Below are 25,550 nucleotides of genomic sequence, written 5' to 3'. Positions count from 1 at the left end.
GAGAAAATCACCTGTGCTTGCTCCGTCTTGCTCTTGACCCAAGCTAGCTGAAAGCACTCCAAGGCTCATGGCTTTCCCATTTTGGAGGAGACAGAATATATAAGCATTGAAGAAAATACAATTAAAAAAATAACAAGCCAAGAAACAGCTAAAATTTTTCCCACCGAATTTTGCCAGATTAAAATGGTGGTACTGGCAAAATAGCAACCAGAGCTGGCACGAGAAGTGGTGCTAGGAGGCACCTAGGAGCCGAGAGAAACAAGCCGAGCGTGGAACATGCATCAAAACTGATTCATTCCTAACGCCTGCGTGCAACAGCTGCTCGTTCACCCCATTTCTGGCAGCTACCTCAGCAGCACTGCCTTCCCCACTGCCTGGTCCTGCCTGCTCCTGCGGCTGCCTGACCTGCTGGGAGATGCTTCTCTACAGTTTTCTCTCACATCTCCCTTCTTTTCTCTATTTTGTTTAAACTTTATTTAATTCATCATAACATTATCTCACTGTAGATTGTTTTTCTGGTAACAGGAAAGATGAGTGATGAATTCTGACATCTCGGTGCATCCTGACATGTCACCACGTATTGCTGTGTTTATGCCTTGTGGTACTTCAGCTCTTCCAGAGCCGTTCAACTGGATTTCCATTCAAAATCCCACTGAGCTTTCAGCTTGGCAGTTTTTGATAGTGTATTGGGCAGCTTCTTGCTTTGCTTTTTTTTTTTCTTTACCCCCTCAAAGGCAACAAATCAAAAGGCCACCTCATCCTATTAATTCCACTTACTGATATTCCCTCCACAGGAAAGAGGTAAACACATTTCTGATGAGCTATGGAGGCAATAAAAGCTGTTTCTTCAAATCAGACCTGGGTATCAAGAGTTCACTGGTGCTTTAACCCCATCGCTTCTGCCAGCCACAGGAAGCGAGTCGGGGCTGAGAGACCCCTGTGTGCAGCCGGCCCTTTTGGCGTATAGGGCCTGGGCGTGACTCCATGGCTCATGCTGTCACGCTGATTAGGACAAACACAGCGTTTTCCATGCAATCTGCCTGTAGCGCCTCTCAAATGAAGTTGTATTTCCCCAAGGGAAATCTGCATCTGTTTGGTTTAATTTTTTCAATAGTTTGCTTGTTCGGCTACATATTAAGGCCACTTAAGAATGCAGCTTCAAAGTGGTTTCAGTGAAACATGTCTGCTTGTCAAATTAAGACCTTCTCTGTCAACGTTGGTGTAACCAGGGGGAATTAGAAGATCCAGAGAGAAAACAGAATTTTTAATTTTCATCTGTCTTCAAGAGTTTTAAGGCATGTTTCTCTTGATGAAACAAACTCCACTGGTAAAGCATTGCCATACCTACTTTGAGAAACTGTGGTGTGTTTTAGATCAAAAATTATATGCTAAAACTTAAATACAGTCTGAGGAAATATCTTTATGTTTCCAAGTCAAGGTTACCTTCTGTGTTAATGAAGGCTTGGATTCAAATTCATCATCGGAGGATGAAGGAGAATAGTCGGTAGCTTGTTTTCTGACAGGTAGGCGTTCACGTCCTAAAACGCAGGAACAAAACAGTCAGGCAAAAAATACTGTTATTTAGCTTACAAAAACACTTTGCACCTGCCCTGAGTTCTAATCAGCAGCACCTAGAGCAATTTGGAAATTTGGCTGATGGCATTAATTAAAATTTTGATCCCTGTCAAAAACTCTGTCTGGGTGTATTTGATGTTTTTCAGGTATCGCCCACAAATAAATTAATTCCTTGAGCACCCTGCGTGTAGCATGTTCTGAACACACTCAGTGTTCATTAAAACCTATATCTGAAGTTAGCCATATTACCCAAATGATTGTATAAGGCTTACTATACAGTGTAATTGAATGCAAAAAGTCTGAGCCAGCTCTTAAACAAATTACCCTTATGTGGCTTGTAGCATCTGGCACCCATTTTTACTACATGACATCTGCTCAGTGTAAAATAGTTGGCGTCAGAATGTCTGGTCATATAAAAAAATCACAAATGTAATCAGAAGCAAATGGACTAAGAGAACAAGGCTTTATCACACAGCCTCATGCAACATAAATATTTCATTAATTATGTCTAAACAAACGTCACTTATTTTTCTGCTTTAGGAATATTATCACATCATTGAACTGTTGATTAAAATGCCATAATAAGTCAGGAAAATCCATACATCACAACAATGCACTCCATAAGGAAAACTCAAAGGCTGCCTTTGGAAGAAGCATGCTTTCAGAATTATAAATTAAATTACATTTAATTGCAGCAATTTTATCATGCCTGTTTTTCCAGCATCTTGTTTCAACTGGGTGTAAATATTTGAATTTCTTCTTAATTTGTCTAATTCATAGCTTCATTCTCTTTATTTCAGAAAATAAAACGGCTTTTGGAACATCTGTCTCTACCCTTCAACCTGCTAGAGGGTTAATGATTAACAGCTGGGCAACATCTTGGCAGTGTACATTATTTAAAACTAACAGTGCCGTTTGTCTTTGTATCTGCGAGGTAACAGTTGGCTTTCTACGTGCAAGTTGTATTCACGTTAAAACCACTTCCCATTTTCCCAGTGAAAATGTTTCTTCTTTGCCTTGTTCTGGACCCCAGTCCCGAAGCAGGACTTCTGTCTCAAAAATCTAATACAAAGTCAGGATCCATGAAACACGTTCATGCCCAGTGATAAAGCAGTGGAGGCAAATCCAAACCCTTTGAGACAGAAATTCTCATTTTTCTCAGCAATCACAGCTGTAGAAGCGCCCAGTCCCTGTGTCAGTGAGCCCGTAAGCTCAGTGGCCCAGTGGAGCAGACCTGGGTCCTGCCATCCCTTTTGCACGACAGGTCCTTGGGCAGCAGGAGGTGCGACAGCCCTGGCAGAAACGCCAGGTGGGTCTCCTGGTGATTCCCCTGCTCCGGAATTGCCCGGGCTGCCACTCCACACTCAGAGGGACACAACTCCTGCTTGCTGACCTGCAGGGGACTCACCGACAGCTCATGATTTCTGGGGCCACAGCAGTGCCACACACTGCAAACGAGTGCAAATCCAGCCGTGCCCCAGCTCCATGCGCAGCAGGGACCGTCAGATGTAAAGCCCTTCCCAGTGCGCGAGATGGAGGAAGGCATGGCAGTATCACTATTTCTTTTCAGGAGTCAACTCTCCGAGCTTGCTTTGACTGTGCAATCAGAAGTTTGTGGTAGCTACCCTGCAGACAGGCCACTGGTGGGATCAAATTCCATAATACACAAGTGGCAAACCTTGCAGCCCGGCAGGGCTGGAAACACAAGCAATTACACGCTCCCTTTCTTCTCTCAGCTGTGGGAATAAGTGACTGCTTCCCCGTGTCTGTCTCTTGAGTGGTATCAATAATTTAAAAAGCATTACAAGGTCTAGAGGAAAAGCAGCCTGCTGTAACACAAGGGCACCTGTCTCCTCCTTGGCAGTGTGGCTCAGGAGCTGTTTGCCTTTCTGGGACAGAAAAGAGGTCAGTGACTTGCCCAAGGACTTCCAAGAACCATCTCATGAGCACAAGGAAGCTGATGTCTGTGCATGGAATAGATTCATAGCATCCACAGTCCTCCCAATCCCTATCTGTTGTGGAGACACAGGTATTTGCACCTTGATCTGCAAAGAAAAGCCACTTTGATCCAAAACAGCTTAACCCTTCAAGAGATGTGGTGTCCACACTCCTGTGAGGCAACAGCCACACCACTGTGATCAGCAACATCCTTCATTGTGTCCTCCCAAGAAGCCTACAGAATGAAGGACCATGTGAAACTGCTTGAGAATGAGCCATCTGATGAATATACCTGTGCTCATTTATAGTTATGGTCTCTCTCACATTTATTGCTTAGGCATTTCACAGCTCTGATGTCCACTGGTAATATAATGTGAATAATCAAAGAATCTGTGTCTGGAAACACAGAGTTGGGGTATTTGGCTCCCAGATGTGTGGTTCTGCCACATTTCAGGGATACAGAAAGAGTGGGACAGTACATTTCTTTCACCATTAAAAGGGCAGCCCCTCAGTGCTCTGCTCAACTATCTCTTGGCTATTTCCTTGTGGGAGAGACCAGAAATAGGCTATAAAATGCACCCCAGCTGCTATTCTCAACTTCAAGATGACTGTAACAGGCATAGTAAGGAATTACCTCACTGAATGTACTTGGTTTATGCACAGCTAGAGAAAAATACCACAAGTCCCTTCCACTAAAAAACTCAACCAACAAAAGCCAACAACAAAGCCCCCCCACAACACAAACCCAACACGCTTCTGTATTACATCATCACTCTATATCATATGTTCTACTACAGATGATAGAGCATTAATCTTTCCCATCGCCAGAGTAGGGAGATAGGGAGGATTTAGCTGCTGGCTGTGAGGATTTGGGCAAGGAATTTACCCATAAAAATACTGAACTTGGGGACTTTCACACTTACTGGGTCTTTTAAATCTGAAACTTAGAACTACAATAGTGAAGCTAATTATTAATAATTTGTCTGCTCCAAATATCTCAAACCTTAAAGTTAGATAGGTACAGAAAAGGATCTCAAAAACATATTTTCCAAATATTAACTGAACTTTTCTAGACTTGGGCTTTCCCTTTCCGGCCATCTCAATCCTTCAAAATGGGAGTTATTTATGACCTATCTCTTAAGTACTCTAGTGTCTCCTAATTTCCATATTAGCATATTATACTAGAGCTTTTCATCTGCAGCTAACACAACTTGAGATCACCAGAAACAGTCAGCCATAACTTTAGTTCTTAATTATAAGGGGGAAAATATTTCTGAAATCTTTATTAATCTATTCTTGATTTCTACCTCACAGAAGCGACCAGGAGTTTGGTCAAGAAACCTTCCCAACATATCTAATTTACAGCTGTGAAATTACAGGGAACTATTCATTATTATCGTAATTTTTATTGAATCTAAGCGTGTCACAGAAGATGTTTCAAAGTGCAAAGTTGGAGGAAGCGGGTATTGGGACTTGATATCCCCATATGTGCATATCACAAGAGATAAGAAAAATGACACCCATAAAATAAAAATCCCTTCCTCTGGCCAGTCCCCTGAAGCTCGGTAGAGCAAGGGTGGTTGTTAGACAATGTTTGCCATTGAATACCATCAGTGGTAAAACCACCATTGTATGGGCCAAACATACCATGTTCCTAGACCCTTCACCAGCTTTGCAGCCCTTCTCTGGACATGCTCTAGGGCCTCGATGTCTTTCTTGTAGTGAGGGGCCCAAAACTGAACACGGTATTGGAGATGCCGCCTCACCAGAGCTGAGTACAGTGGGATGATCATCGCCCTGGTCCTGCTGGCTACGCTATTCCTGATACAAGCCAGGATTCCATTGATCTTCTTGGTCACCTGGGCACACTGCTGGCTCATGTTTAGGTGAGTGTCAACCAGCACCCCCAGATCCTTTTCCTCTGTGCAGCTTCCCAACCACCCTGCCCCAAGCCTGTAGCATTGCCTAAGATTGTTATGACCAAAGTGCAGGACCTGGCACTTCTCCATGTTAAACTTCATCCCATTGGCCTCTGCCCATCAATTCAACCTGTCCAGGTCCCTCTGAAGGGCCTTCCTCCCCTCCAGCAGGTCTATATAATAGAAAAGCGCTACTGCAAAGAACCAAGAGGAGAATGAAAAAAAGCCTCATTAGATTGATTTCTACAAGGTGCTGGGAGTATTATTTTATCTTTAAAAGTAAGATTTTTTTTTCTCTGAGATCCATGGTAAATTTCAAGAGAGACAAAAAACAGTGACATGTAATGTGGGCTAAAGCTCGTCATCAGTTCATGACTGAAGCTTGCCAAGCCTGGGCCTGAGACAAGTGCCAATATGACAGAAATGTCATTTTAGAGTTTGATTTACTCAAATATGAATGTTTGAAAAAGTTCAGGGAGCTGCAATGCTGAAAGAGGCCAATGACTGGTCAAATGGATCAATTAAAGCTGCATGTTTTTCTTCTGAACAGACTTCGCAATTCCTATAATCAATAAACAATAAATAACTTAAAAATTCCTCATTTGGCTTGGCTTGCACAGCAGAGGAATGCAATGCATATTCTACAAACATGTTTTTCCAAAATATTTAAAATATAATATCATTCAAACCTGACAAGACCTTTTCCCATTTTAAGAGGAACAAAATGTAGTAATTATTGTAACACATCTAAGGGGAGTCAGCTTGGGTTAGCTGACAGGTGATGACTAACTATAGAGTCCGAAAAAGCCTCCTGACTGAGATCAGGGCATGAACACTAGCAACCCTATGTGGCCTCCAGCATCCCCCAGCTCAGTTGGGATGAGTGGTGGTGTGAGCTGTTAGATGGATGCTCCAAGATGGATGCTCCAAGAATCCACTCCAGAAATTCAGGAATGAGAGCAAGAGTTGTTCTATTGATCTGAATGAGCTTCAGATCAAGTCTTCTATATACTGTATACCTTTCTCTAAGCATGCAGTACTTCTGAAGCAGGAAGTGTGCAAAAAGGACCTGGCAGCTCACTGGGAACATTTCAGTGATGTCACACTTTACACAGAGATTGTTACTTTAATACTGTAGCACAGTAGAAATTTGGGGGTTACATTTGGGTTGCAGTTTAAAAGGACAAGAAACAAAAGGGTATGCCAATAAATTCAATAGTTTTCTCATTAAATAGCTGACTTTCTGCAGTGAGCTAGTGGAAAGATGGATCACAGGGAGAAACAGGTGGGTGCAGCTCTCGTACATAACATTTTATGCCTGAAACTGTGGTGCACTTAATTCTTCCTGAGCCTGTGCTCATGCTACTCAGGTTGCTCTTTGCCTGACATCAGTATTTCTTAAAGTAGCCTGCAATTTTAATGCTAACTTTGTCCTTGCAAGCAATATGAAAATGGATGCCTTCTAATGACTGCCCAAATAGACTCACAAATAGGTTAGGGTAGGTCAATAAGGTGCTATCTCCTATGGAATAAAAGAACAAGGGGATATTAATGACACCACAAAGCTCCCAAAAGCACGTCTACAGTTCAGTCATGATGACAGCAGAGCCGAAGAGACACCTGTGGAGACAGTAGATACACGAAGCTACTCCCTGTGGCAACTGCATTGCTTCAGTCTCCAAGCTCCTCATAGAAAGGGTAGCACTCTGCACTTCACAGGAGATTTTTGTGCTCATCCTTCTGCTTGCCCACCATACTCTCCCTTCCACAACACCCTCAATGTCACAGCAGCAGCTGCTCTGCATAGCATCCCACTCTGCCCCACCACTCCTACCACACCTTGGCAAGTACATTTTCCTGACCCAAACACACACAAACAGCAGACCAAACTTCAGCCCAGCAAGCTGTGCTCTACTTGCAACTCTGCTCTTCTCCTTTAAACCAAAGCCTTCCTATGTAGAAAGTGACTATACATTAAACATAACATGTCACAGATACATGTTTCCATAATCACATGCATGTCTTCTAAATGTTAAATGCCATTAGGTTTTTCCAAAAATAAATTATTACTATTATTTCATTCAAATCCTCACCTGTGGAAGGGTAACACAGCCTGTCTTCTGGAGAATGGTTCTTCATGAAAGGCAGAGATGACACAAAGGCATTCCCTTCTCTGTTGTGAACTTTATTTCTCAGCCTATCAAAGAGTGACCCAAGACTCAGTGCAGAGTCATCTAGATTGTCCTTGGAGGTGTTCTTGGGCTCAGAAGATGAAAGAAGGTACTTTTCTTTACAGATAAACCTGTCATCCATGGGAGTCCTCGGAGGAGTCTCTTTAAAGGTAAACTTTTCTAGGAGTACTGGGACATCCTCCATCCTGGTGCAAGATGATTTCTGAGGTATACTGGTTGTCTTGGAAGACCTAGTGTGAGGACTGTAGACTGGGAAGGATGTCCCCTCACTGTAATCCCTTAGAGATCTCTCTTCAGAGCCTACAGAATAATTAGATGGATTTGAGAAAGGGCTCCCATTTCCTAAATACTCTCTTGCCGACCGCTCTACTTCAATCTCCTGCGGCCGAGTGTTGTTTGCCCTGTTATTGTTACTGTTCATTTGGCTTAGGGAATAGCCAGGAGTACTGGGGAAGCTGAAGAAAGCTTGTTCTGAAGAGGCTTTGAATTTGCAGTCTGAGTCCTGCTTTAGTCCTTCTGGAGATGAGGTTCGAGGCTCAAAAATTGACCTTTTGATAGCATTGGCTATGAGCTTCAGTGGTGATTTTGGCCGGCCAGCTGCGTGATCCCTGGCAACTGCATCTGGATGCCTCAGAGCATCTTTTGTGTCAATTGGCAAAGCTGGTGGAGCATCATCTGCAAATAAGTGAGGCAAAGGACAACCAGAGAGTTTGAATGCATCTTTCCTGCTGACAGCATCCATCTCCTCTGAAGCCCACAGCGCTCCTTTGTTTTGACACCCTGGACTGGTTCCACCTAAGTTCATTCTGTTTGAATCATACAACAAGGGCCGCTGTTGAGTACAAAGCACTGGCCTCCTTTTTGTCTCCTTTAATCCTTGCTCAAGCTTTTCTCCTGGGTGCCTTGTGTTTTTGTCATCTTTCTCTTTCAAATACAGAGATGACAGCATTTTTGTATTCCTGTTAAAATCTTCTGGTTCAGAGGTATATTTCTGGGTTTTTTCCTTCCAGCTCCGGGCTGTGTATCCCCCAATGTCACTATTTGTATCTTCAGGCTCAGAAAGATCAGAAGGCAGTGTCCCATTCACAGGGGGAGTTCGTGGAGAACCTCTGGTGTTGCTCTGAAGAGGACAATGGGGCACATAGAGACAGATATCTTCAGGCATCTCTCCAGCTTTTTCTTTTCTTTGAAATACTGGGCTGTAGGGCTTGAAATGTCCTCTAGTAACTTCTGGTGGTTTTTTGTAAGAAGCCAACTGTGAAGTGCATGAAAAAAAATATGTTAGGGTTAGAAAAAAAGTTTAGTATATCTTCATGTCATATAATATTGTAAATAAAATTTAATCTTCACACAATGCTAACAAACATAATACCTAGTTTATATGTACACACACACATAAGTAAATGATAATGCAATAAGAAGAAAAACTTTTTTCCTTAAAGGGCTAATATTTCTCTAGGAGCACAGATCTAATACTACTGTAAATTCTAATTGCCTAAAAATAATGGTATTCATGATAAGAATCTATCACCTTTTTATTAATTGCCTTCAATATTATTCTTAGAAAGACACAGTCCTGTTTATATGAAAATAAACAAAAATGGATCCACTCTGTTCTCCCATGTGCATTCCAGTTGCATCATCTTAGAGTTCCCAGCAAGCACAAGAGACCAACATCTATTCTCTCCAACTGCTTTTATAAAATTGTGCACATGGGAATGAGGTGACACAGGAAAGATTATAAAATGCTAGTTCTAAATAAGTCAATTAGTTCTCTCATAATTATTTTTCCTTTGGTGAAGACTTACATTCATTATTCTAGCCACCAAAATCTTCTGCTGGAGGTAGTAACAAGGATAAATGCCTATATTATGTAGCCAGCAGGATGAAACTATAGGGGCTGTTTGCTTCTTGAAAGGAAGGCCTTTTATCCTCAATGCTACTTGATAACGGATGGCAAGAAGATTTAGTTCCTGCTTTCACATGTGCCAGATTCCAAAATTCACATTGGTGAAGCCATTAATCCACCTGCCTTCTAATTTCCCAGAAGCATCAGAAGTAAGGCAATAACAATTACTCCCCTGTTCCACAGTTGTATTTGATGACTAAAATTAATATCAGCCAGGATCTCAGATAGAAAGACATGAGAAACACCAACCAACAAACACAGCCCCTCTAAATCCTCTCCTTTTAAAGAAAAGGCTGCTAAGTGTTGTTTTTAGAGTTGGGGCTGCACAGAATCACCTCTCCTTGTACACAGCACGACCCAGCTGCACTGTGTAGCTCTGTTCCCCTGGGACATTCCCTTCCTTGCCCTATTGTCCTGGACCGGATTTCAACTACCACAGTGGCTATGGAACACTTGATTTTCTTTTCTAACACAGACCCTGAGGTCAAGCAATTTTAATCCCATTTAACCCAAGGGTGAGGACAATGGGCTGGGACACAGAGGACATGGGCTGGTCCCTGCTCCAAGTCCAGGGTACACACTGCCCTTTGCTTGGGACGGCCGGTTGTGACCCCTGCTGCAGCACTGCCCTTAGGGCAGGCCCACCCTTCCGCCAACTGAAAAAATAATAAAATAATAATTTTAAAAGGCAGAAAAAACCCCAATGGAAATTCTAGGTCCTGAAGGAACCTGAAGATTATCCTAAGCTGTGGGAAGTGTAGAACCAATGGCCTGCTGCAAACAAGGAAAATAAGTCTCCTGCTGAGCAGATGCAAGGTGTAAGCATTAGACATGGGCACACCTGTGTCCTGGGGATGAAACCTCCTATGCCAGGGTTGCTATGTCTGATAGTAGGTGACACCTCACCTCAGCTCCCAGATTTGCTTTCCAAGGCTGGTGCTGGCACTTGCCTTCTGCCCAGTGATGCACAGTGACCAAATGGCGTTTAAGCCACTCAGATGAGAGTCACTGTCCCACCACCACTGCTGGCACATGACCTTGCCCAGCATGCCACACAATTCCATCCAGCCCTCTGAGACTGCAAGCAGACCAACAGCCAGCTTGGGAACACCAGGAGACACAGGTTTGGGGGATTTCCTCTTCTTTGAGCAGAAACTGTAGCAACAAGGGAAACCCCAGTGGCAGCTAAGCCCCACGGTGCGAGGGAAGGGCAGGGTGATGGTGCCTACACATTGACCGATGCAGCAAATTAATGCCTAACTCAGTGTGATCAAGGTCTGAGTCTCACAGCAAACGTGACTTAGCCACATGATTTGGGAATGGTTATACCAACCAGAGCATCAAAGTCTCTTCCCCGGGTAGGGCTCAGGCATAGCTCCAACTTTAGCTGGTTACCGTGACAGCCAAAGCTATTTGAGTGAGCAGAGGACACTCAGACAGTCTGCCAAGAGCAGACACGCCCCAAGAGTCGTTGAATTCATTTTACTCTGCACAATTGTCCTCTGTACCTGTGTTTGGGAGTGATACTCTCCAGGCCTGCCTTGACAGCTGGCTGAGGTGTCCTTCCAGTGTGGCCCAGGTTTCTTGCTGGACAGCAAAGGGAAACCTGCTAAAGACACAAATTTTACCATCATGTTTGTACTGGTTTTGTCTTAGATACAGTTTGCAGTTCGAGAGCAAGAGCAGAAAATTAAACAGTCATCTGGATAGAGCACCTGAAGAGCTGACCTACAGTAACGACGCTTACGGCCTCACTCCCACGAGCACACACTCTGCCAAACACAGGTCGATGTTTTCAGCGGTGGGCCTGTACTGCTTCCACTTTTAGGCTGGGCATAATGAAGCAGCTTTTGAGTTCCAGGAAACTTTCTGGAAAACCAGCCACCTTTAGAGGGCTTTCAGGCCTTAAAAGCACAGCAGTCAGAACAACCAGTGACTTCTGAAGCTCTGGGTAGTTCTGAGAAATGAAGGAAACTGATGACCTCTGAAAGGGTTGTCGATCAGAGCGGGAAAGAAAAGAGAAATGCAACCACCTGCAGACAGGAAGGACAGAAATAATCCTGTGCTCTCCCAAACCAGGCCAACAGGCAGCTTCCTGGGGGCTCTCCTGGGATCAGACAAGGTAACTAACTGCTAAAGGCCCTGAACCAAAACTATCACAGACAGACTTAGACCTGCCGGAATGAAAAGGGAGATAACTTGCACATGAAGGGAGTCAGAAGAGCTCTCTAATTTTGTGCCTGTGGGAATTTTATATAATAAATAATCTTTGGACAGAACAAAAGTATCCCTGAGCCAAGATATTACGATTTCAAGCTAGAATATGACAAGTATATTTATAGCTGAATTATTAACTCCCAAACCCAATTACTAGTTCTGAAACCTGCAAAGGTTCCCAAAGCAAAATTTGGTGGTTCTACCTAGGGATTAAAAGTTGTGTATGGACAAAAACAGCACACCAGAGAGGGAAGACAGTTCCTGCACCTGGACAAGCCAGGGAGAAAGGCCAACTTTCCTCTCCTCTCAGCTTCTCATCTGTTCATTCCCAATCCTGATGCAATTTTTTACGTCTGGTGAAGAAGGGAGGGAAACAATGCACAGGAGTTCATCGAGGAACAAGGGGCTGGCCTTTATATTCTGTAAAGTGAATTGAGCCATGGGAAAACATGGAAATCCAGAGCAAGGATTAAAAATCTCACTGTCACTTGAATAAGTGAGCAGGGCGGGCAAATGTCATGGCTCAGCACACTAACAGGCAGTGCGACCACTGCAGCGGTGGCAGCCGTAACACTGATAAGATAAGGGTGTAAGACCCACACCCCACAGCTCTGCAGGGTAATGGCACGTGTCCACAGGGGGAAGTGCTTCCTACAACAGCACACATGGGTGTGCATTAGCTAACAAGGACTGCACGTGTGAGAACGTGACTTCACACAAAGCCACAGCTTGTCATCTTTCACAGAGATAATGGGTTTATTCCCACCACCAAACCCACATTTGCAGCTTCACATTCAAAAGAGGATTAAACCCCCTAAATTCTCCTAGGGTACTATCATGATCTGCTTGGCCCAAAACCTACTTGAATTGACCAAGATAAATTAGGAGCATGGTATTCCCTGTGGCTGTGCAACCGGGGTTAAAGATTCTGAAAGGTAATATCCTGCTTTGAGCCTTTCAGCCAGTATAACCATGACACTGATTTCCTCTCCTTGGCTGCATATCTCATGCTGTTTATGAAACATATGTGTTTGGGGAAATAAGCCTGAAAAGGAGACAGATTAGTCTTTCATGTGACTAATGATCCTATGAATTCTTGTATCCAAATATTAAGTGGATTAAATATAGAAACTAAGATTTACAGTGTTCCCCCAGAGAGTACAAAATGCCTTTATTCTGTTCCCGGTATATGCTCAATGTGCTTTACACCTCGTTTTAACGGCATACTTGAGCTTCGGGCAAACCCACACAGTGCAACTTCCCTCTCAAAGGCTTTTAGCTCCCTCTACAGTCCTTCGGAGACACACTGAAGACTTTCATAAAATCATGGGAAAATTAATTGGCAAGTTAATTAAGTTATGCACTTGCTGAGAACAAGCAAAAGATGAGTTGAAATTTAAGTCACCTCCAGTCTTATCCTCTTTCCTCTCTGTCTTTTTTCTCCTCAAACCTGCCAATAAGCATAAATTTTTGTTTGTTCATTTAAAAACTGAGACCAACTAAGGCAAGGGTTTAAATCCAAGCCTTTGGGGAAACCAACACCTGTTTACAAGCCAATCCTCTAATGCTGCACAGTGCTCAGAGACAGACCCAAGACTGACACAGACGCCACAAGACTTTGAGGGCACCCTGCTCTGCCTCCCTGTCCTGGGCAGGGGACAGGCTTCCCTAGGTGGGAGATCTCAAGAGGCTGCTCCAGAGGGGACTTGCAGGTGCAGTGAATCCCAAAGAATGCAGCCCCATTGCAGCCTGCCTGCCTGTCCATCTGGCACAGCTGCCTCTCTCCAGGGACAACCCGTCACAGGGGATGGTTTGCTGATGTTGAGCTTGGTAGGAGCATCCTTTTGGGACCGTGAAGTAGCCCTGTGCAATCTCTTCTGAGCTTTACTGGTTTTATGTGGCCTCCAAGGGACTGCAGGGTCGGTGTACCTGCAGGCACCCGACTCAGAGGTGAGCCCAGTGACAGGAAGGGGAGATGCAGCTTGATCTCTTTCAAGATTATTTCTTCCTACCATAGGTACTCACAAATAACATTGAAGCTTGTTTGTGCACTCAACCCCAGCAAGCCAAGACACATCCGCTTGAACACTGGTCCTATAACAGACACAGGGATCCTGTTGCTTTGGGAGCAAAGCCTTTAACTTCTTGGAAGGCAACTGGGACTCTGAGCAGCAGCAGCAGCAATTCCCTTTCTGCCCCAGCCCTGCCCGCCGGTGCAGAGGGCAGCCGAGGGAAGAGTTAAAGAGCGATTGTCACCACCATTCCCCAGAACCCGCTGTCCTCATGCCCAGAAAGTGTCATGCTTGGCCACATGCACAAATCCCTTCTTTCCACTGCTGTACATTCATGTTTTATACTTAAGGCTGTCAACACCTCGGTCCAACAGATACAACTGCATTTCTCACCAAGTTTTGAGAGGGTTTGAGATACTGGTAAGCTCACCCAGCTCCCAAACTCATACTCATCCCAGCAGATACCTGCAAGTCCTTGGGGGAAACTGGGCAGGCTCTGTGTGTGCTTGTAGAGGGGCTGCACCAAGGTGGGCCGGCAGCCCTGTGAGGGACAGCAGAGGTGTGACCAAGGATGGCTGGCTTGTTTTGGGACCACAGCCCAGCAGGATGATTATCTAGACACAGCCCTGGTTTTGAAGGGCGACGTAATAGTGTTTTGAAAGTGGATTTGAGCATAAGCCCAATAGCTGTTGGAATCTCTGCATTCCTGTGCAATTCCCATGGGCAGGGAAGGTCAGCCCAAATGAAGTAAAACCAATAGAGGACAAGAACTAGCAATGCTTATTTTCACCAGCTCACCTGGCTGGCTGGGATGGCTATTAGTACTCCTTCCCTTTCACCCAGAAACAACACCTGTTTTTTTCCAACAAAAGAGAGGTGATGGGAGGTGGGTGGGAATAGGCACCTTCAGGAGCGTTTCTGAGAAGTGATGCTCAAAACGTTAGGCACATCATCACACCTGATCAAAAGCAATCAGCACACCCAGGGCTAGAGACAGAGAATTAGCACAGACACCACCTGACGGTGGTGGGTGTAATTACGTAGGGAAGAGTCACACAAAACAGGAATTTGATCTTCTCAGCACCAGAAAATGGAAAATAAGTATTTGCTGCGTTTTGGGTGTCTGTCTTCTCATCTAGTGACTAAAAATATAAAACTTTTAGAGGACAGAAAGAGAAACATACGTAGGAAACAGGAACATAAAAGACAGTACGAATAGAAGCAGCAGTTGCTCTGCAGGCTTTACTTACTCGTTTGGAGTTTTCTTCTCCAGTTCTGATACTTGTTTAATGCTGTGGAGTGAAAACTGTTGGCTCTCTGCAGCGCTGACAGAAACAGGAGAGACACACGGTCAGCTAACCCAGCAAAAACCAGAGAGCCAAAACAGAGAGGGGCGCCAAAAGAGAACTGACCTAAGCCGGAGAGGGGTAGCTTTGCAAGCAGCCCCCCCGCGATCCCGGTCCCCGCGATCCCGGCCCGGCTGCCGGTGGCCGGGAGGGGGCAGCGCGCACCCGCCGGCGGCCCCAGCTCCGGCCCGGGAGGGGCCGCCAGTGGTCGTAAGGGACGGCCGGGGGCTCCAAGGTAGAGAGCTCCTGTCATCCTGCTCGCTCATCCCCAAACCCACTCTGGCCCTGTGCTCGGGGCAGTCGGCTCGAGCCGGGACGCAGACAGACAAACGGGCGAGGGGACAGACTGAAGGGTGCAGCCGGGTGAGGGTGCCGAGCCAAGGGGCAGGCTGCCCGTGATGGCCCGGCTGGCATGCTGGGGGGAGGGTGACGTTAGCACCCGCGAGTGGGGAGAGCATGAAAGTGGGGAGGAAAAAGGGTGAAATCCCTTCCACAACTGCACGGGGTCACACGCTGCCCAGGACTTGCTGTGGCTCCTTTTTCTGTCCTGAACAAGGGCTTCATTATCCAAGAGTCACTTTAAATGGTTCTATGAAATCCCCTCTTTTCTGTTTGGATTAAGAATGCATATATAGATGTGAGGGTGGTGGGGGACAAGAAGTTTGCATTTGAAGGCAGACTGTTGCTAAACCTCTCCCCACTTCCCTGCTTCCCTTCCTCCTTTCCTCTGGGTACAAAAATTTCATAAACAGCTACTGATAGGAATATAAACTGAGCCAAGCAGAGATCCCAGCAACAGTGCAAATATTACATTGGCTACTAGTAACGTCCATGTTTTTCTTGTTGGGAAAACATTCATCCTACCCTTGCAAGGCACAACTGCTCCGGGTTACCCTGTACCATGGAAATGCTGTTTCAGCTACAGCGCCCCCAGTCCTGACTTCAGCCCCCAGGAGAGGTCACTAGATCAGGTCAGGATGCTGCTTACCATCAGCAACTTTGGATGCTTTGGGGCTTTCCTCTGGTGCCACTGGGCTCCTGGTGAGTGGTGCCCGCCTCTCAACAGGGCTTGGGCAGGTGGGGGTCTCCAGCAGTGATGTCTGTCCTTCACCCACTTCTGAGTTCGATGAGTCACCATTAAAGTCAGACTCCAGCTCAGAGCTATAAGGGAAAAAGGACAAGATAGAAAGAAAATGGGACATGTCAGAAGATGCATGGCATGGACATATTCATTGCCCTTCAGTACAAGCAGCAGCAACATCCGCCCTGTCAGCAGTGCAGGCTGCAGAGAAACAGATGTTCTGCACCCAGTGACATCCTCATTTTGCTTTTTTCCGTTGCCATTATTGCAGTGCTGTATTTCACAGAAGGTGCTACACAGGTGAGACACCCCTATTGCCATCAGACCTTGGCTGCCTGGATTCACCCCCACAACCACTATGTTCAGCACCTGGGATCAAACTGCCCTCAAGAGAAACTTGGGGTGAAGCACCACACTGCGCAGGGACAGGCGTTCGGCTTGCAGGGCTCTGCACCAAGATGAAGAAAGGGAAACAGCAGCACTGGCAATGCCATAATCTGCCTAGAAATGAGGGACAAAGGTCAAAACTTTACACTTATCACCTTTTTCCCCACAGATTTTTGGAAATCGGAGGAACTCTTACGAGAACAAATCCAGGTCAGCCCTCTCCAACCACGAGACAGGCTTCACCAGCCAATTCAATGCAGTTGATCAATGCGGTATATTCAATATCCCTCACCTCCCATCTGGGACTTAGAACCAGCTCCCCTCTCCAAGGTGGTGTTGGCTGCCAAGTGCCCTTCCCTTGGCAAGTGGTCGGGAGAGGTGCAGCCCCCTCCTGCAAAGTAGATGCCTCTGCACTGGCACTGCTGGCAGAAAAAGCCCAGTAGGGTGAGGAAACGCTGAGGGGTGGGAGGCTCTCCTAACCTTCTGCAGTTTGGAGGAACCCATGCTGGAAATCATGCAGCATCAACCCTTTCAAGCATGACATGAGAGATGCTGGCACCCGTGATTCAGATGAGACCTCTGCAAAACTTCAGTATTCTGTCATTGCAAAACCTTTTTGTATTTTTGTTTTTTTTTTTTTTTGTTATTGCACCAGCATAATTTCTCATTGTCTGTCAGGCACCTCACAGAGCCAGGAGAAGGGTTTTGGACCACAGCAAGCAGCTGTGCTTGGTTCTGACTCTACTTCTGGGTGCTGCAATACACAGCAACAAGGCAGCGTGGAGGAGAAGGGTGAGGACAGCTGCTGGCCCAGCAAACCAGGCCTAGGCAAGAAGCTGGAAGAAAGCATAAGCATCAGTCTGGAGAGAAGACAACTGAGTGAAGCTACATGAACAGCCATCAAAACATGCAAATGGCACCTATAGAAAATAGGGAAACCAACTCTTTGGGAGCCACTGGGCCAGCCCATTGAACAATGAGCACAGTGAGGTAGGTGCCTGAACTGGTCAGAGAAGCAGATTTTGGCATCAGCATTATCTTCCTTAAATGTAATTAAAAACATGCCACACAGACGAAAGGCACATGTGTTGTGACCTCTCTGGGCAGGAGAATGATCATTTGAGGTGACTGTTAGTCCTTTTTTCAATAACCACAGGATTTCTTTCATCTGTTAAGGACAGGCTGCAGGGAACAGGCACTTTCAGGCCCTGATGTGACCACATTCCCACTGCCATAAATAAGTGTGCCACCATCCCACTTGGCCTATTTTTAATGCAAACAATACTGCTAACCTAATTCAGAGACTTATTGTGATGATTAATAGCTCTACCTTAAAAAAAGAGGAGCTCATGCCATAAGTAGTCCTGTTGGCATGGCAGGAGAAAGCTGTTTGTGTTTATATAGCACTGCCTTGTACAAAGTAAAGATTTATTCTAACAGTCCAAAGCACAGCCCAGGAGGAAGGAGAGCTAAAGAAAAGGCTGCTGACAGAATAAAGCCAGGGTAAATGCCATATGGGTAGCTCCTGCCAGTCCTGCACCCTTGCTTTGCTCAGATCAAACCAGCAGTGCTGGGAGGCCAAGGCCAGCAGCAAGGCAGTGAGGATGGGAGCACAGCTCTGGGTGTGTTGAATCAGAGTGACCTTAAATTTCACCACTTACATGTACTTTTTTAGGTGGCTTTCAAGCTGCGTTGAGCATACAGATATATATAAAACATGTATAAATATATGAAGTCTTTGATAGTTGAGATGCTGTGTGGATGGGGAGATACCACACTGAGATTGGGCAGAGCGCCACACAAAAGAAAAAGATCTGTCATTAACATTGATGGATATATTTCTGTTTTACAGAGTAAAATGTTTATTTGCCTTGGCTGGCAAGGATGTAAGTGCTACAGTACAGAGCTTCTCTGATCTCTGCTTGATAGGTGGCAATTATTCGCAAGTATCTAAAGCCTGAACTGCAAAGCTGTGTCACCGAGCTGGTCGTTTCTCCTGTCCCACTGAGTGCCCCACAGCCAGCTCTGCTGTGCCATTTTTAACTTGCTCCTTCTCTCTTTCCCCTTTTTTAGGCAGGGCCTGGTTTGCTGGAGCAGTGTGAGGTGAAGGGCTGAGCTGCCACAGCAGCGGGGGGCTGACCTCGGAGCTGCTGGCACCAAGCTGGTGACAGATGCGGTGTCACCCCTTGTACCACGTCACGCTGGCAGGGGACCAGGGGCCTGGCTGTCCAGCTGTGGGGGCTGCCGCAAGGAGGAGAGTTGATCCCTCAGATCAGAGGGATTAGCTGGCTCCCAGCACTGCCTGGGCGCTGCGGGGCACCACGAGCTGGAGGGTATTAGTGAGGGATACAAGCACACGCTCCATGGGGGTGGTCTGTCAAACAGGTAGGAAAACCATCCCTGAGCTCTCCATTCCCCACGGGAGAGGAACCCTGAAGAGGTTCATCCTCCCCTGGAAGAGCACCCAGACCCATGCAGCAGAGCACAAACACCATTTACAAAACTCCCCCCACCTCTTCTTTTTTAGTTCTCAGTAAGGAAAAGCACTTTGCTCAGGAGATACCAACCTAATCTTTAGACAGAATGAGCTCCCACAGAATCCTGCCCAGAAAGCCAATGTATTCTAATTTGTATGCAGGAATCAGGCTTACTCCAACAGCTCCCCAAGGGTCATCAAATGTCAGATTTCTTAGGGGTGGGGGGCCCACAGATGCTCCAGGAGAGGCCTGGGGTGTGGAGCTGCAGGGTGATGCCTAAGGTGGGAGGTGGCCATGTCACAGGATGCACCTTTTGCCACAAGACGCCCACTGCTCTAATCCCTGAACCAACATTTTTTGGTACACAGCGCGCTGAACGCGGGCTGATCGGGGCAATGTTTTTCCCTCTGATTCAGGCCCCTGTGTGGGAGGTGCATGCTTGAAGATTTCCTGTGAAGTGAGTCATGTGTCTGTGGGATTTATGGCTGTGGTAAAGAACAATTGTTATTCTGAGCAGTCTGTCTTTTTCTACCCACCCCCCCTCCAGTTGCATGTACCTCCAGTACTACATTCTGTTACTCTGATCCTTAGTGTTCCAGAGAAAACCAAGCTGCTCTTACCAGGCTTTTATAGCCTTACTTGTATTTTAAAATACCTGCTTGCATCACTGGTGACCATGACTCGGATAGCAAGAAGGTTGTGCTCAGTCATCTCCTCCTCAGGGATGATCCTCACAGAGGCCCACTCAGGGGAAGGGGGTGAGAACCAGCTCTCCAAGTCATGGCGCTCAGGGATGCTCTTCACCTTCTTTGGGGAGGTGGGCTCATCAGCCGTGGGCAGGCAGCGGTCTGGGGAAGCACAAAGGTGATAGCAGCATGTTAGGGGAGGAGGGAATCCACGGGGGCGGGGGGGTAACCTTACCCCCATGTTGGGGTAGTTCTTGGCCATCACCAGCAGTTTCCATGAGGGGCCCTGTGCTGTCTCCACAGGCACAGGGGAGGTGTGTGGACCTATAGTCTGGCATAGCAGGAACATCCCTTCAACCCAGTACAGCCTGGCCAGGGTTCATCAGCTTGGATGCAGAGAGGATGAAACTTCAGGGGCAGCCACAGCTTTTGCAGCTGCAGCTCCTCGCTCTGTGCAGTGGGATGGCCATGAGGCTGGGTGCCTGGTGGCAGCAGGAAGGTGTGTGCCAGCCACACAAGGAGGGATGTACAGACTCTTCTCAGGCCCCCCGCATGAGTGTGTGGGCCAGGAGGCAGATGGACCAACCTTGCCTGAGGGTTAAAACTTAAGCCTTTTATGGTAAATTAAGGTCAACTTAGGACAGCATGAACAAATGAAATAAACAAAGGCTATTCAGGTTATTTTTTGAGCATGTACAGCAAACACAAACACTGATTTGGGAAAAGAAGCAGCATCACAGCAGTTAAAGAGCATCATCCCTGAGCTTCATGTTCAGGCAGGAGGAATAAAGAATAAAGTTATGTTTCCCTTGCTCACCCCAGGTGATACAGGCAGAGCCAGAGACAGAAGATCATCTCACCCCGTGAAATCCTTAATTTCTGAGCAACCTCATTTCCCCACAACCTCCTGAACAAGCAAATACAAACATATCAGCTGCACAAGCTCCCCTGGGGCTCAGTGCAGAAGGGACAAATGACAAGCTCTGAGAGAGTGGCTTTGCTTGGTTCACCTCCCATGTGTGATGCTTTCTCCACATTTAGTTCAACACAGTTGCTTCTAATTTACACTTGTATAAGTGGGAAAAAAAAAATCATACAAGGGACATGGCTTATTTTCTTATAGAGTAAACTGTCTAGTAAACATCAATTAAACTCCTCTTTAACTTGCAGCTCCTCCATTTATTGTAGGAGCACACTCAACCCTGTCCTCTACCTTGCAGGGAATTTTAACTCAAACACCAAGCACATGCTAGGGCTGCACACAGAAAACAAACCCATCAGGAGCAAGAGTGCTACATGCAGATCCCAGATGGGCCAGGAGGATTGTACGCACTGCAGTGCCAGAGCACTGGCCCATGGGACACTCTGGAGCAGCAATTCCCTGCCTGCTGTCCCTCTGTCTGTCCCTGGGCCACTGCACACCACTGTTCACTCGCACCAGAGAGGCAGCAGCTACCAGGCACTGCTGCTCCTAAGAGCAGACACAGCACGTACTGCAGGTGCACAACCCACACTGCACCAAGCTCTAACCCTGTCTCGGATTGCTTGACCCACCCATCGCTGTCCTTTCCCACCGCCTTTTCCCTCATTTCAGCAGCCCCCAAACAAAGTCAGTTTTGCCATTTGCTTGCACGCTCAGTACGTAGTCCCTTCCCATCCTGTGCATTAATGCTTTCCCTGCCACGCTAACAGGAAAGAGGAGAAAACATGTTTATGACTAACAGACACACAGCTGGAGAACATCGAAACCCACAGACAGACAGACTACCTAAACCGATTCCCAGCGTGGTTCCTGAATGCAAACAGATTTCCAGTCAACAAGTCCCTCTGCAATTGCCTGCTGCACGTCCAGTTCTCCGTCATCATAAACATAGCAGTCAGAGCTGGTGAAGGACCTCAGGATGCCATCCAGGCCACAGGATGACAGTGATGATGGCACCGTCACCTCTCTCTGAAGAGTTATATTTCTGTCCTTCCATATTATTTTTTTTATCATCATGGTACTTCCCCTTCTTGAGTCCTGCACCTCGGAGCTGACGCTCTCAGCAATGTCTTAGACATTGGAATCCTTTTTTGAGCAAGATAATTTTGCACTCACGGGAAAACTAACCAGGTTTAAGATCAGCACTCTGCATTAGCATCTAGCTCAATCCAGTGAAAGATGCCCCTGCCCATGGCAGGGGATTTGCACTAGATCTTTAAAGTTCCCTTCCAACCCAAATCACTCTAGAATTAGAAAGCATACCCACTCCTTACGAACGCATTTAAGCAATATTTGTATTGTGACATATAAAGATGAATAAACTATGTTGCACTCAACTCCATAAAAGCAGAAACCAGACTGCCTTGGTAACTAAGTGCGTGGGATGCCTGTACGTGCGCATTGACTCGAACGCTGGGTTACACGTTCTGCGGGACATTCGAAAAGACTGGAGTTGGTATTGCAGTGACACCTTGGATAACAGGCTGAAACAAAAGGCAGAGATGGCCCAGAGACCTAAATTTCAGGGGATTTTTGTACGCTCTGATGGTGTTACACAATTTGACTGGTCTCTTAAAAAGCATCCCTTCTTGCAGCGCTGGACTGAGCCCTCAACGCTGCAGGCAAGTACCGCATGGTGAAACGCAGCCCCGCGTGGCACTTCGGGCTCCTGTAAGAGACAGATTTCAATTCCTGAGAACGAGAGGGGTTCAGACTGAGTACAGAGAGCAGGGACAAGCTGCAGCTGGATTCACACAAACACCACTGAGGAAGAGTGTGGCCAATTCAAACAAAAGCCTGGAGGCTCCACAGGCCTGGAGTCTGCCTGGCAATTATTACCTGCCTCTCTGCAGCAATGTGAATGAATTCAGCCAGCCAGCAGCTGTGACTGCTGCTGGCCACTGCTGCCATTCATCTTAAAGGAGTATCAAAAAGGAGAAAGACAATCTGATATAAACAAGGAATTTAAAAAGAAAGCTGAGACTTCTTTAAAGCTCTTATTTTGCACAAAAAGGTAAGAAGGGCTGTCTAAACTAATTTCTCCCGAATCAGCCCAAAACATGAGTAATTACACAATGGCAAGGTATACATTTATACTCCCAAACAGATGCTAGGCTAAATAAGAAGCAGCTTTCATACCTCTCCATTCCAGCTGGGAGACCTGCAGCCCTCCTTCTATCCTGGACAGTCACCCATCCCTGGAGCACCAGCAGTTGGGTTCTCAGTGAGATGCCAGCACAGTGGTGCTGTGCAGGAAGACACTAATTTTTTTAGAAATCTAACTCCAGGGTGGAAACCAGGCTCTAATCCTCAGTGCCTGGATTCCCAGCACGCTGCAGGCTGGGAGTCAAGCACCTCGGACTGGCACATCTAGTGACCATTGCAATTAACTCGTTGGGCACTGAGCCGGCTAATAAACCGGCTCTCATGGAGGTGTCAGATGGAGCCTTGCTGGAGACAGAGATGTGCTCAGGCATGGGATAGGCCCAAGTTGCTCAGCACTTCTGGGTACGTGCAGCACCCCCACTGCTCCTGCTCTCTGGGGAAACTCAAGCTCTCACAGAAGGACTGAGGTGAAGATTGAGGTGGATATTCAGCTCCTAGATCTAAGGCTGTGATTCCCACATAGAGTCTGAGATAGCTACTTTTGTTAGCGCTTGAGCCTTTTCACAGGCAGGCACAGACTTAAATCTACCCCATTATCACCTTTCTTCACCAGAAGACACAAAACCAGCCTCACTACCCCTCCCAGAGGGGAAGGGGCACAAGGGTGGACCAAGCCACTTCTCTGGGATTGCCCGGGCAGCCTGTGACGCTGCAGGCACCTCTGTGGCCAGCCAGCACTCTTGCTCCACACCAGGTTTCGTCCTCAGCACAGGAGATTTTCTTTTACAAGCTAAGAGACTGAGTCAGAGGAATTGAACTTTACAAGATAAACACTTACGATGTAAAAGCTCAAGCAGCGTCCGGTCTGCAGGACAGAAAAGGGCACAGCCCCGTTTCCTGCCCATGCAAGCCAGTGCCATGCCACTGACCTCCCTGGGGCAGCACCAGACATTATCAGAGGACAGAGCACCGAGTCCTCAGGAAACAGTCACTCAAAATAGCATTTGCGTAAGATCTGACTTAATTTTCATCCTGCTCACTTCAGATTTCCTACTGTCTATGTGTCAGCATGCTAAAGACCTCCAGCAGTGGGTACGCCTGCTCTGTAGCACAGTTTGGACCAGATTCTCTACTGATCCTCTGCCAAAACGTCCAAATAATTTACCCGGGGCGGGGGGAGGCGCGCATGGGAAGGCGTTAATCGGAGCTCGCAGTCAGCTGACCAGCTCTGTCGAGCACGTAGGGCTGCAGGGACAGGCAGCACGCCAGTGAAGTGGAAATGCCTCAACAACAACCGACTCGCATTTTTTAGGCGCTGAAGTTTCCTAAGCTAGTCAGTGTGAGCCAGCCAAGGAGCCCATGCGCTAATTTCCAAATCCTCTGTGTCCTTTCCTGCAGAGGGGTGAGGGGAAGCAAGCAGGTGGGGCAGCCCTCCCAGCTCTGCTCAGCAAGGACCGGTAGGTCCTCCGTAGCTTGCACTACCCTGTGGTTATGCTGTCTGGTTTATGGACTGAATTTACAGAACTCTAACTTGCTGTCTGGAGGTCTGGTGGGATTAAGAGAATTTAAATTTTCCATTCCTTAAATTGTTGTTAACTTCCTCCTTACTCTGCTGTCATCCACATACGATGATTCTTCCTCATCCATCACACCACACCAGTACTCTTGTTTTGACCACACTATTGTCTTTTCCAATGATCTCCCGATTCTCCTCACTCCTCTCCCCTACCAAGCACACTGCACCTTGCCTAGCTGATCCCTGACATCCTGGTTGTCCTTCCCAACAGCCCTTCCCAGGGTGATGTCCCTGCCAGCCAGCAGGCTCCTGGGTGCTCCCTTCACTCTTCTTCCAGATCCAACCCTTGACAGCCCTCGCCCAGCTACAGGCTGGCTATGGCATTGAGCTGGGTAGTTTCTGAGGCCAGTAACATCTTGCTGGCTCCACAGCAGGTGGACCTGGCACAAGACGAGGGCCTGGGGGAGGGTTCTGTTCAACAAAGCAATGACAATAGCTCTGCGGTACCACAAAACCAGTCCCATGCTTCCTCTTCCTAAAGCAAGTGACAGAGAGGCAGGTCCTAAATCGGGAGTGAGCCAGGCTGGGTAGAAGCATGTCAGCACTGTGCTGCCAGGCACAGCACAGGCAGGAGGAGCTGAGACTGTTCTCACCCTCACTAGCCCGAGGGCACTGACCACACTGATGAGGGCAAGAGGGCACCCTGCACCATGGAGTGGTGTGGGCGACCACATTTGGAGAAGATGCTGCCTGCCCAGCCAGAGCTTGGAATGAGTTTACTGGCTTTAGTACCAGACTGGGCACAGCATTTCCACACAGGCCGTACTGCCTGTCTCTGGTGCAAGCGTCTCCCCTCAGTTACAGCTCTCCTGAGCAGTCCGTAACTGATGTGCACCAAGAGCAAATAACATGGCTGTAGGGTTTTTTTGGTTAGGGTTGGTTTTTTTTATGCAAGCGGTGGAGCTTAGCTGCTTAGCTGCCTTCAGTTACTTAAACAGCAGCAGTACAGTCAGAGGATTCAGCAGAACAATCCAGTATTCATCCTGCCCTCCAACTCAAACACAATGAAAAATTTGGATAAACAATTTCTTCTTTGTCTGCATTTCAAAACCCACCTCATCCTTCTCGCACTGGGAGAGAAACAACTGCTTCCCTCACAGGGCAAGGATTTAGCTAAATGGTGTGGCAGGCGAGAAGTATCCCTAAA

The 25,550-nt window shown here is 46.8% G+C and overlaps 1 protein-coding gene across 3 annotated transcripts in view; it reads right to left on the bottom strand.

Annotated features, from left to right (window-relative positions):
• The window catches only part of MICAL2 (microtubule associated monooxygenase, calponin and LIM domain containing 2), a gene marked incomplete at both ends in the record, with an annotated part of 99,340 nt that overhangs the window by 9,869 nt on the left and 63,921 nt on the right, over nucleotides 1–25,550 (bottom strand). For all 3 annotated transcript variants that reach the window (XM_084263858.1, XM_084263859.1, XM_084263860.1), the window contains 6 exons: nucleotides 1,444–1,538; nucleotides 7,526–8,879; nucleotides 11,042–11,139; nucleotides 15,013–15,087; nucleotides 16,097–16,269; nucleotides 19,709–19,901. In XM_084263858.1, the coding sequence (XP_084119984.1) occupies nucleotides 1,444–1,538; nucleotides 7,526–8,879; nucleotides 11,042–11,139; nucleotides 15,013–15,087; nucleotides 16,097–16,269; nucleotides 19,709–19,901 (1,988 nt within the window). The remainder of the gene's footprint in view (nucleotides 1–1,443; nucleotides 1,539–7,525; nucleotides 8,880–11,041; nucleotides 11,140–15,012; nucleotides 15,088–16,096; nucleotides 16,270–19,708; nucleotides 19,902–25,550) is intronic.

This window comes from Gallinula chloropus, assembly GCF_964237585.1.
Source record: "Gallinula chloropus genome assembly, chromosome: 4".
NCBI lineage: Eukaryota > Metazoa > Chordata > Aves > Gruiformes > Rallidae > Gallinula > Gallinula chloropus.
The sequence above is the reverse complement of the archived record's forward strand: the minus strand, read 5'-3'. Positions and strand labels throughout refer to the sequence as shown.